General features: G+C 37.4%; 1 protein-coding gene and 1 long non-coding RNA gene across 2 annotated transcripts; both read left to right on the top strand.

Moving 5' to 3' along the window:
- Positions 1-1,972: 1,972 nt before the first annotated feature.
- On the top strand, positions 1,973-12,192 carry LOC126589884 (sodium/calcium exchanger NCL-like). The gene is made up of 7 exons (XM_050255325.1): positions 1,973-2,495; positions 9,011-9,196; positions 9,776-9,957; positions 10,472-10,617; positions 10,735-11,011; positions 11,099-11,407; positions 11,717-12,192. Exons 1-7 carry the CDS (start codon positions 2,090-2,092, stop codon positions 11,963-11,965), a joined length of 1,755 nt encoding a protein of 584 aa, XP_050111282.1. The 5' UTR covers positions 1,973-2,089; the 3' UTR covers positions 11,966-12,192.
- Positions 9,964-10,299, top strand: LOC126589889 (uncharacterized). The gene is made up of 2 exons (XR_007611992.1): positions 9,964-10,217; positions 10,252-10,299. It is a non-coding gene; the product is annotated as an uncharacterized LOC126589889 (long non-coding RNA).
- Positions 12,193-12,224: the final 32 nt, after the last annotated feature.

Raw genomic sequence — 12,224 nt, forward strand, 5'->3', positions numbered from 1 at the left:
ACATACCAATTTTTACTTCTCACACACTAGTTAATTTGTGTCCTTTGAATGTCTTCAATTCATTCGATTCGACGATCAGAAACTCAGAGATGTGTGTGAGAAGTAAAAAAAGGTGTGTGGAGCCACTAAGTACTCTGATCTAGTGGTATTATTCTTCATTTGTAGGTGAGATGCCTTAAGATTCGATTCTTGCCAAAAATAAATTTGAACTATATTATTGTTGGGCCATTATGAGGCTAAGCTCACCCCTCCCGCATTGTTGATAATGCGTGTGTGGATAGCACCACCCAATTTTTATTGGCATTCCAGAAGAAAAAAAAAAATATTTCCAAGCCCCTAAACTTTACGAGCCTATTTGGTGGGCTGGTTGAATAAGTTGATAAATTAAAATGGACTTTAGTTCAGTCCATTGTTTGTTGTGTCAAAAGATGAGATGAACATGACTGCATATGATAGGTTATAAATCCATTATAAAACGCGTTATCTAACGTATCCTCATACACGAATTACACGTCTTCTCTTACAAAACCTTAGAGTCATTTCCAATTCAATTCTATTCTTAAAAGTCCAAGCCTAACCAAACGTCCTCTATGGGTTAGGAAAAATTTGATTTGAAGACACTCTTTCAACTTTGTTTACTGTTTTTTTAGATAAATTCCACTGTGTTTACTTGATCAAAAAACAAGTCTTAAATAGTAATAAATTTAAGAGAAAATTCTACCAAATAAAATATAATAAATGAGGGAGATGACACCATAACTAGGGATAGGCAACGGTTATGGCGGGCGGGTAAGTGCGGTTATTTACCCATAACCGTTTATACTTATATCCGTATAATCGTTTACCCGTTGGGTAATTACCTAAACGGTTATACCCATACCCATAACCGTTTATAAACAGTTAACCATACCCATAACTGCATACCTATTTAACTATAACCGTTTAATACCCGTTTACCCATTTACCCTTTTTAACCCATTTATCTTCTTTTTTTACCATTACCCCTTTTCACCCGTCTACATGTTTTCTAACAACTTGAAAATTAAAAAAAAAATTGTCATAGTTTTCTCGTTTTTGACAACTAAATATTGTTATAGGTACATTCATCATACATTTCTGTATTTTAATTTTTTAAGTCTTTATATCATTATAATAATTAAAATAACAGTTTACGGACGATATTTTTAACTGTTACCAATGAAGGTAAATATAATATTTTCTAAGTATTATTGGGTTAGAAAAATTGTTTAGAAGACATTTCTGTTAATTTTACGGTTACCCGCAATGAATTTAAATTAATTTGGCGAATTCTTTGATGATGAGAATCATCATTCCTGCAGCAGTGTTATTGAGAGAATGACCGATGAATTCCTTGCTAATTTATTAGGTGCTAAGTATTATTGAATCGAGAACATAGTTTGTACTAATTTTACATATATAAAATAAATTGGTAAATGGTTACCCGTTTATAACCGCAGTTAATACCCATAACCGCCCATTTAAATTTCGCGGGTAAACGGTTATACCCATAACCGTTTATTTATCTAAACGGTTACCCATAACGGTAACCGTTTAATTTAAATGAGCGGGTAACCGCGGTTACCCATAACCAATAAGTATTTGTCAATCCGTAACCATAACGGCATTTTGATAACAATTTGAGCACATCTTAAAATGAAAAAGAAGAAAAAAACTTTAGTTTAAATGAAAAAGAACAAATAAATATGTAATGAATAGTATCAGGAAAATGTAAAAATGTGATTATTCTTTAAAAGTTAACAATACCGAAAATATTCTGTTAAAACTCAAAAAAAAAAATATCCGAATAAAATAGAAAATTTGGATAATAAATACTTGCAATTTCTCTTAAATCATAATTAACGACTTAAATGCAAGAACGGAATTTGAATCGTCTCTCCCCACTCTACCCCACTCAATATCTGGTACCGCAGGGCCCCATCCCCAACTGACACACGTTCCAGACACTGGCCGTCCTCGCATTCCCTCTCCTTCTTTATCGCTTCCCAATCGCCACCTCACATACAATTCCCTACTGATGTGTAGCTGCTGAAACCACCCGCCTCCCGCCATGTCTAAACCCGCTGACGTGTCATTCTTCCTCCTCCTCCTGGTCCTCTGCGGCCAGGCCCACGGAGGCCGTGTGCTCCTCTCCGACTTCATCCACTCCACGTCGCCCGGTCTTATCTCCGATGGAGTCCACCACCGGTCTCACTCCTTCGCGCCCTACCTCGCTCTCAACAACTCCTTCTCGGCAGCGGACTCCACCTGCGACCAGACCTACGGGTTCTTGCCCTGCACCACCACCGTGATCGGGAACCTGTTCCTGATTCTGGTATACGGCTACTTGATGTACTCGGCCGCCACCTACCTCTCCAATGGCAGCGAGCTCCTGCTCGAGATTCTCGGCCCCGGTATCATCGGAGGCTTGTTCCTCCCCATCCTCGGCGCCCTTCCCGACGCCATGCTCATTCTCGGTCAGTCTCTTTGTATTACTCCCTGTTTGGTTGCCGAGAAAGTGAGAAAATTAACATTTCTTTTGTTTATTTCGGATGAAATTTTATGCTTTTTAAATTTCGATATTTTGTGAGTGCCCAAAAATTGAAAGATCATACCTTTTCAAAATGTGAATTAGATTAATTAGAATTTTAACTTTTCACTAATTCATTAGAATTTTAACTTTTTTCGAATGGATCTTTTCATTTGGATCCAGTAGAAGGTATATATTTTGAGTTGTGATGTAGATTGGATGAAGTTTAGAGATCGTTTGAATGTGTTTTTAAAATGACTAAAAGTGTTTTGGTAAAAAATATTTTTGAAAACAATTCTTAGTAAAAATGTTAGTAAACCTAGGAAAAACATTTAAATTCTTCCTGAAAGAAGCACATTAGAATCTAAAAATATTTTCTTTAAAAATGCTTTCAATCATGACATCCAAATTAACCTTTATAGAATTGACCCCACTGTCTGTAGTTGCTCTTTCTGTTTGCTCGAATTTGAATTGACACTTTGTGCCTTGTTATCACCACTAGGTATTGTATTCAAAAGTATTCATAAATTTTTAAAACATTTTTTAGGAACAATTTTTATTAAGATTCAAAAACTTGTATAGTATGAGACTTAAATAATTTTTTTTAATTATAATAATTAAAAAGAGAAGAAAAAACACCCTACAACAGCTCCCTGTTAATACGGGAATTACTACTAAATTCAGTTGGTCAGATAGAGAGATCAAAATAGGGGATTGGAGGAGAGTGAGATTCGACAGAAAGAGCAGAGAGAGATTCGTAGGGGAGGAGGATCAGGAGAGAGAAAGAAAGGAAAGAGGATAGAGACAGTGAACTAGCAGAAAAAAAAAAGGAACTTTAACTAAAAGCACCCGATATTGTTCACTTTAACGAAAAATCACATTTTTACACTAAAAAGTCAATCCTTGTACTATTCACTTTACCCTTTATTTTGTCCTTATCATTAAAACTCAAAGTTTTCAAGCCCTTTTCATTAGTTTTCCTAAAAAATAATAATCAGAGTGAGAGGAGAGGAGAGAGACAGTTGTTGTTTAAAAACTCTAAAAACTCACTTTTGATGTTTTTTAAAAGTAGTCTAATTTTAAGGTAATGTTGAATAATCGGACTCGGTTTACAGTTTAGTAATCGTGGTTCAGAAGCAAATTTAAAATGGAAAAACAAAGATCAAATACTTCAAAGTTAAATCAAGAAAAGAAAAGAGACTGTTCCTGCAATATAAATTGTTCTAAATTAACCCTTTGTATATGTGAAGTTGAAACTTTTATGTTATATGATAGTTTCATAGCTCAATTTCTTAAGTACTTAAATCTTGTTAGTGTATAAGCTATTGAGCTTACATGAATATTAGAAGTAAATAAGTCTTGTGTCTAATTGTGTATTCACTTTGGTAATTAAACCAAGTGTAGAGGTCATATTGTAAAAAGGGTTTTGTAACAGGTGTGAAGATCTCCTTGTGTCCATCTAGATGTGTGGCAGAGATCATTCTCTTTTTATTATGCTTTGTAACCCAACCGTTGTGCACAGTGTGTGCGTGTGAAGCAATATATGCAGTTTTACTCTGTGTGCAAGTTTCAACAGAGAGCACCACCATCATAATCTTCTCTCCATTGTATTTGAGTTTTTGAGCTTATCCTTATTCCTACTTCTCATCCAACTAAAAACACTTCAATTAGAACTTTAACATGGCCTCAGAGCCTGGTTCGATCATTTGAGATCTGGGCGTAAAAATCAATCGAGCTACACTTGAGCTCGTTTCAGATTGAGCGACATTGCCGGAATTCCATAAAACTCGATTTCGATTTGTATTCGCATCATCAAAGCTCGAAGATGGCTGGATCTGGAAGTTCTGAGGTGAGAACTCCGATCTTCTCCGGTGAGAACTACGAGTTCTGGAGAATCAAGATGGTGACGATCTTCAAATCTCATGGGTTATGGAAATTAGTTGAAAAAGGGATTACGATCTCAGAAACAAAGAAGAAGAAGAAGGCTGAAGGAAGCTCAGAAGAAGAAGAAGACGATGAGAAAATGGTCGCAGCATATATGCAGGATGCAAAAGCTCTGGGTATTATCCAGAACGCAGTCTCAGATCAGATATTCCCTAGAATAGCCAATGCAGATTCTGCGAAGATGGCATGGGATCTGCTATATGGTGAGTACCATGGTGGTGATCAGGTAAGATCTGTGAAACTACAAAATCTGAGACGTGAATTTGAGTATGCTAGGATGCGTGATGATGAAACTCTGTCTGGGTATCTTACTAGGCTAAATGAATTGATCAATCAGATGAAAACATTTGGTGAGATTCTGTCTAATGAAAGGCTTGTACAAAAAGTTCTCATTAGTCTCAGTAAACCATATGATCCCATATGTCTAGTTATTGAAAATACCAAGTGCTTAGAAACTGTAGAACTGCAGGAGGTTGTAGCAATTTTGAAGAGTCAAGAACAACGATTTGATTTGCATAGTGTTGATGTCACTGAAAAGGCTTTTGCCTCATTCTCTGTGAGTCCAAAAGGACAAACCAGTGGAAATGCTCAATCTGGTACATTCAAATCCTATAAGCACTTGAATTCGAAGGGAAAGAAATGGGAATCTAAGCCTAAGTTTCAACAGAGGTCATTCACTAATCCTACACAGAACTCAAACTCTTCTGGGTATGTGAAGCAAGATGCAGTTAAACCACAGTGTAGAGTGTGTTCCAAATTCCATTTTGGTGAATGTAGATATAAGGGGAAACCTAAGTGTTATAATTGTGATAAATTTGGTCATTGGGCTAGAGAATGCACTGTAGGGAAGACTGTGCAAAAGGCAAACTCTGCAAATCAGGTGGAAGTGACAGGGAATTTGTTCTATGCTAATAGTGCGATCTCAGAGTCAAATGTCAATGGAAACTGGTATATTGATAGTGGTTGTAGTAACCACATGACAGGAGATGCTAATCTGCTTGTTGACATAAAAACAAATGTTGCTGGAAAAGTGCAAATGCCTACTGGTGTGTTAGTGAATGTTGCTGGAATGGGTTCATTGGAAATAGACACTAATAGAGGCAAGAAGTATATCAGGGAGGTTATGCATCTGCCAGGATTAAAGGAAAACTTACTGAGCGTTGGGCAAATGGATGAGCATGGATACTATCTCTTGTTTGGAGGAGGCTTGTGTAGTGTATTTGATGGACCTACTCTTGATAATCTTGTGATCAAAGTTAAGAAGAAGGAAAACAGATGTTATCCCCTTTCTCTGTGGAAAAACAGCCAACTTGTTCTGAAAGCTAGCACCGATTCAAATTCTACCTGGATTTGGCACAAGAGATTAGGACATCTAAATCTCAGGAGCCTTAAACAACTCAGAGAAAATGAAATGGTACATGGTCTTCCACAGCTTGAAAACATTGATGGTGTATGTGAAGGATGCCAGTTTGGGAAACAACATCGTGATTGGTTTCCAAAAGAGAAAGCTTGGAGAGCAAGCAGTCCTCTAGAGCTTATACACACTGATTTGTGTGGTCCTATGCAAAATGAATCAATTGCTGGGAATAAGTACTTTATGCTTCTCATTGATGACTATACAAGAATGTCATGGGTTTACTTCCTAAGACAAAAATCTGAGGCTCTAACTTGTTTCAAGAAGTTTAGAGCCAAGGTAGAATTACAGAGTGGTTTCAAAGTAAAGTGCCTAAGAAGTGACAGAGGAGGTGAGTTTGTATCAAATGAATTCAACCAATTCTTAGAGGCTGAAGGAATACAAAGACAACTGTCTATGGCCTATACTCCACAGCAAAATGGAGTAGTGGAGAGGAAGAATAGAACAGTTGTAGAGATGGCCAAGACAATGCTTCATGATAAAAGCATGCCATATTTTCTGTGGGCTGAGGCAGTGCATACAGCAGTGTACATTCTAAACAGATCACCTACAAAAGCACTGGATAATCTGACACCATTTGAGGCATACAGTGGCAGAAAACCAGGAATTGGTCACCTAAAAGTATTTGGATCAATCTGCTATGTGCATATACCATCTGAAATGAGACAGAAACTAGATGCTAAGAGTGTCAAATGTGTGTTTGTTGGATATGCTACATGTGAGAAGGGATACAGAGTGTTTGATCCATGCACTAAGAAGTTAATTCTTTCAAGAGATGTAGTTTTTGATGAAACTATGACCTGGAATTGGAAGGAACATTCAGAGAACTCTGTTGCTGTGACCCACATTCAGAATTCACATGGGTTGGGTGAGATTCAAGATTGTGCCTCCAGTTCCTCTACATTCTCTCATACTGAAGAACAAGAAAGCAGCATTCAAGAATCTGTTGAGATTCCTCAGTCTTATGATCATACTCCAGTGAAATGGAGAAGCATAAATGATATTATGGCACAGTGCAATTTGTGTATTGTGGAACCTGAAAAATTCGAAGAAGCTGCTCAAGATCAAGCTTGGATAAACGCTATGGAAGAAGAACTGACCATGATTGAGAAGAATAGAACTTGGGAATTGGTGGATAGACCAAGTGATAAACATGTTATTGGGGTGAAATGGGTATTCAAAACCAAGTTGAACTTGGATGGATCAGTACAAAAGAACAAGGCACGACTAGTTGCCAAGGGGTATGTGCAGAAACCAGGAATTGATTACAATGAGACCTTTGCTCCGGTTGCTAGACTAGATACAATTCGGACTTTGATAGCTCTTGCTGCACAGAGAAGCTGGAAATTATATAAACTTGATGTTAAATCTGCATTTCTGAATGGACAACTGCAGGAAGAAGTCTATGTTGAACAACCCGAAGGATTTGTGATTAATGGTAAAGAAGATAAAGTCTACAGATTGTATAAGGCTCTGTATGGATTGAAGCAGGCACCTAGAGCCTGGTATGGAGAGATTGATAGTTATTTCACTCAGTGTGGATTCATAAAGAGCTTGAGTGAAGCAACTCTTTATACTAAGACAAGGGGAGATAAGGATATCCTAATTGTCTCTATCTATGTTGATGACATAGTATACACTGGAAATAACCAGGAGATGCTGGATGAGTTCAAAGAAGACATGAAAGATAAATATGAGATGACAGATCTCGGGGTACTTCATCATTTCTTGGGGATGGGGGTTATACAAACAGATACTAGCATTTTTATCCATCAAAGGAAGTATGCTTCTTCCTTATTGGATAAATTTGGTCTAAAGGAGTGTAAACCTGTCTCCATACCTCTCATTACTTCTGAGAAATTAAGTAAAGATGATGGAAGTGGTGCAGCAAATGAGGAGCAGTACAGGAAGATTGTAGGAAGTCTGTTGTACCTCACTGCCACAAGGCCGGATATAATGTATGCAGCTAGTTTATTAGCTAGATATATGCATTGTCCTACCAATAAACACTATGGAACAGCTAAGAGAGTGCTCAGATATGTTAGGGGCACATTGGACTATGGTTTGAAGTATGAGAAAGGCAAGAAGGCAGTCTTAATTGGTTTTTGCGATAGTGACTGGGGAGGATCTCTTGAAGACAGCAAAAGCACCTCAGGCTATGCATTTTCTTTTGGAAGTGGAGTGTTCTCATGGGCCTCTGTGAAACAACACTGTGTTGCTCTTTCTACTGCAGAAGCCGAGTATATCAGTGCTTCTGAAGCCACAGCTCAGGCCATATGGCTCAGATTTGTTCTGGAAGATTTTGGAGAGTTACAAGTTGATGCAACCCCTCTGCAGTGTGATAACACATCTGCAATCTCAATATCCAAGAACCCTGTGTTTCACCAGAAGACAAAACACATTGACAGGAGATATCACTTCATCAAGGATGCCTTGCAGCAAGGGATAATTGACTTGGTTTACTGTCCTACCAAAGAACAAGTGGCAGACATTTTCACCAAGGCATTACCAAAGGACAGATTCAACTATCTCAGGGACAAACTTGGAGTTATATCAGCTCAAAGCTTAAAGGGGAGTGTTAGTGTATAAGCTATTGAGCTTACATGAATATTAGAAGTAAATAAGTCTTGTGTCTAATTGTGTATTCACTTTGGTAATTAAACCAAGTGTAGAGGTCATATTGTAAAAAGGGTTTTGTAACAGGTGTGAAGATCTCCTTGTGTCCATCTAGATGTGTGGCAGAGATCATTCTCTTTTTATTATGCTTTGTAACCCAACCGTTGTGCACAGTGTGTGCGTGTGAAGCAATATATGCAGTTTTACTCTGTGTGCAAGTTTCAACAGAGAGCACCACCATCATAATCTTCTCTCCATTGTATTTGAGTTTTTGAGCTTATCCTTATTCCTACTTCTCATCCAACTAAAAACACTTCAATTAGAACTTTAACAAATCTGCACATCAGTCATTGCTACATATGTTCGGTTTTCGGGGGATCTGTGCAGTGTTCTACATAAAGGATGCTCTACGTTTACTCCTCCTATTTGGATGATCTACTTAATAATTAACTTTTAATTGCTTCTGATACGTAACATATTATTTTCAGTATCCGGGCTTTCTGGAACTACGGAAACTGCTCAAAGTCAGGTCTCTGTTGGAATGGGCTTGCTAGCTGGTTCTACTGTAATGCTTATTTCAGTAATATGGGGTTCCTGTGTTTTCGTCGGCAAGTGTGACATTGAGGGATCGGTTGCCATAGATAACAGAGATACAAAAGGGTTTAGCATAACTGGTATGCCTATATTTTATTTGCTTGTTTATTAAGGAATGTTATTGCAAATTTTCTATGCATTGTTTGCACCTTTCAAATATTTTCTGTTTATTTGCGGTCAGAAAATATTTGCACCTATGGTAAATGGGAAATACATAATGACGATTGATGAAGAATGGGTTAAGATCCGCGTGATGTTAATGCATGTAGCTATCGGTTTACCAGTTACATTTTAGTTAGTAAGTGATGAAATTCTAAACTAAGACTGAAAAATGAAATCTTAAGAAAATTTGTATGCCAGAAGACGTGCAATGGGAAGAATGCTTTATTGAACTAGTTGTATATTTGTTTCCTAGTCTCCCGTTCAATATCTGAACAAGAGAGAACAAGTTGTGAATGATTCAAACAAGAAAACTGGACTCATTGACCTTCTTGTTCATCTCACAAAACCCAGGTGTATATGGGTGTCACTATACCGAGAATGTGCATTGTTGACTGAATCTTTAAATGATTGTGTTTCCCACTCCAGGAATCAAGATTTTCGAAATGTCTGATTTATTAAGTAGATGTGAACTAAACCAGAAGTGTTGGAAATTGCAGGTTCTGGTGTCAGTACTGATATCTGGACAACCTATGCTGCAATGATTATGATTGTATCCGTCATCCCATTTCTTATTGTGCAATTACCGCAGCTCCTCGATTCCACCTCTGCTAGACGCCTTGCAGTTCTGATTTCACTCATTGTCTCTGTCGTGCTTTTGCTTTCCTATTGCATTTATCAGGTAATTGTAGTTGTCATGCAGCAAGTCAGCAATTACATAATCTGTGTAGTGTAACAAATCTTTTCTTCGTTTTTCAGTTTGCTGAACTCAGTCTTATTTGTAATTTACGTCTAACAAATCTGTCCATTTTCTTTCATATGTGTAATTTGCATTTCTATGCAAGGATTTATGCTTTAGTAATCCAACATTGTCAACTTTTAAGAAGAAAAAGGAAAAACAGTGATGACATAACAATTGGTTACTTATTTTGGGAAAGAAGGGTGTTTTGGTTGTTTCATTATTAAAAGGTCCGAGGTGTTTTGGTTGTTTCATTATTAAAAGGTCCGAGTACTTTTAAGCGCATTAATATTCTGTATTTTCTTTCATACCAAAAGTTTGGATACCCATTGCGATTTTGTCATGCTAGTTCTGTAGCTAACCATAATCTGTTTAAATTTTCTTTTTCCTAGTAATACGATTTGGATCTTCACGCTTATTTTCACTGCTATCGCCTTATATTTAATTGTTGGTGCAGGTGTTTCAGCCTTGGATCCAGAGAAGAAAAATTGCTTATGCAAAGCACAAGCATGTTATATCAGGAGTCTTACAACAGCTGAAGAAGCGTGCATTGGGAAAGCTTCTTAATGATGAGGGTGAACCTGATGAAGAAATTATCAAAAAGTTAGTATTTTATTTTAGTATTACCGATGGAGTAGTTAGTCATGTCTGTTCTTTGTGACTCTTGTACTTTATTCTTAGAGATTGTTCTAACGAGTTTTCTGATTGTATGTGTGTCAGGTTGTTTGATACAATTGATGTGGATAGGAATGGGTTTCTTTCAGCTTCCGAATTAAAAGCACTAATTGTAGGAATCAAGTTTGATGAAATACAGTTTGATAACGATGATGCTGTAGCTAAACTGATGACTGATTTTGACACTTCTTGTGATTCCCAAATCAGTTTTACTGAGTTCTGTGCTGGTATCTCAAAATGGCTCAATGAGGCAAAGCGTCACGGAGATACCAGTACTGACTCTGGTAATCATACAATGAAGTTTTTAACAGACTTTCACGAGGTAATGTTTGTTTATTTAGATAGATTTAGGTTTGCTTATTTGATACGACTTTTCTATGCTAATCTTTTAATGCTTTGTCGAGTACAGCGAACAAAAGAAGAGCACGCTCTTTTGGGGGCGAATGGCCAAAGTGATGAGGTTGATGAGGGTGTTGAGAATGTTAAGCGGACCTCCATCAAAGCAGGATTAATGTTGTTGGGAGGAACTCTGATTGCAGCTGCATTTGCAGATCCCTTGGTAGATGCTGTTGATGATTTCTCCGATGCCACAAGCATTCCAACTTTCTTCATCTCATTCATTGCACTTCCTCTGGCTACTAATTCTAGTGAGGCTGTATCTGCGATTATCTTTGCCAGCCGCAAAAAGATAAGGACGGCCTCGTTAACATTTTCTGAGGTTTGTATTTCATATTTCCCGTTCATCTGTTTGTCAATCTGCAAGCCTGATAATACTTTACACCTTCAACAGTTGTATAATTTATCAGTTGGAGCTTTTAAAATATGTCATAGACTTTTAAGTTTTAGGCTTTCCCATTGACATAATCTTTTCTACAGTGTCCATCTGAAATCCTATTGATATAATAGTAACCAGTATCTCAACAATAATTAGTGTAATTGCGACTTATAGTTAGCCAATAATCTTCTTCTGTTGGTTTAACTATGTCGATTGTTGAAATATGACCTCTTCATCCGTTTCTTGTTGCAGTTGTACGGTGCAGTAACCATGAATAACCTGCTCTGCCTAGCAGTATTTTTGGCTCTGGTTTACGTTAGAGGATTAACGTGGGACTTCTCAGCCGAAGTCCTCGTGATTCTCATCGTTTGCATTGTAATGGGTCTTCTAGGCAGTTTCCGCACTGTCTTCCCTCTTTGGACGTCTTCAATTGCTTTCCTTCTCTACCCATTCTCCCTGGCACTGGTTTACGTCCTCGACTATGTTCTTGGATGGTCATAGACACATGAGGTCCTACGATTTCATTTGAGTACTCTTACGCGTGTACGAATCGAAATGTCTTCCCGTTTTCAATTTTCTTATGGTTTGTATGATCTTTGATAATGTTCTAGTGAGTATGCCCGTTACTTTTTCATTAGAAACTTGGGATTTGTATAGGCACTTGTGTTATGAGCCAATTTTCTGTGTGTAAGCAAAACCCTAATATATTATTGCAGTTTTAGCATCTAGATTTATATCTTCTGAAATTTGTTATTGTGAT

Source organism: Malus sylvestris, chromosome 11 (assembly GCF_916048215.2).
Source record: "Malus sylvestris chromosome 11, drMalSylv7.2, whole genome shotgun sequence".
Classification (NCBI taxonomy): Eukaryota; Viridiplantae; Streptophyta; class Magnoliopsida; order Rosales; family Rosaceae; genus Malus; species Malus sylvestris.

Coding starts and splice junctions, on each gene's coding strand:
- LOC126589884 (XM_050255325.1), top strand. CDS start 2,090: ATGTCTAAACCCGCTGACGTGTCATTCTTCCTCCTCCTCCTGGTCCTC. Junction 10,618..10,734: donor GATGAAGAAATTATCAAAAA/GTTAGTATTTTA, acceptor TATGTGTGTCAG/GTTGTTTGATACAATTGATG. Junction 11,408..11,716: donor CCTCGTTAACATTTTCTGAG/GTTTGTATTTCA, acceptor TTCTTGTTGCAG/TTGTACGGTGCAGTAACCAT.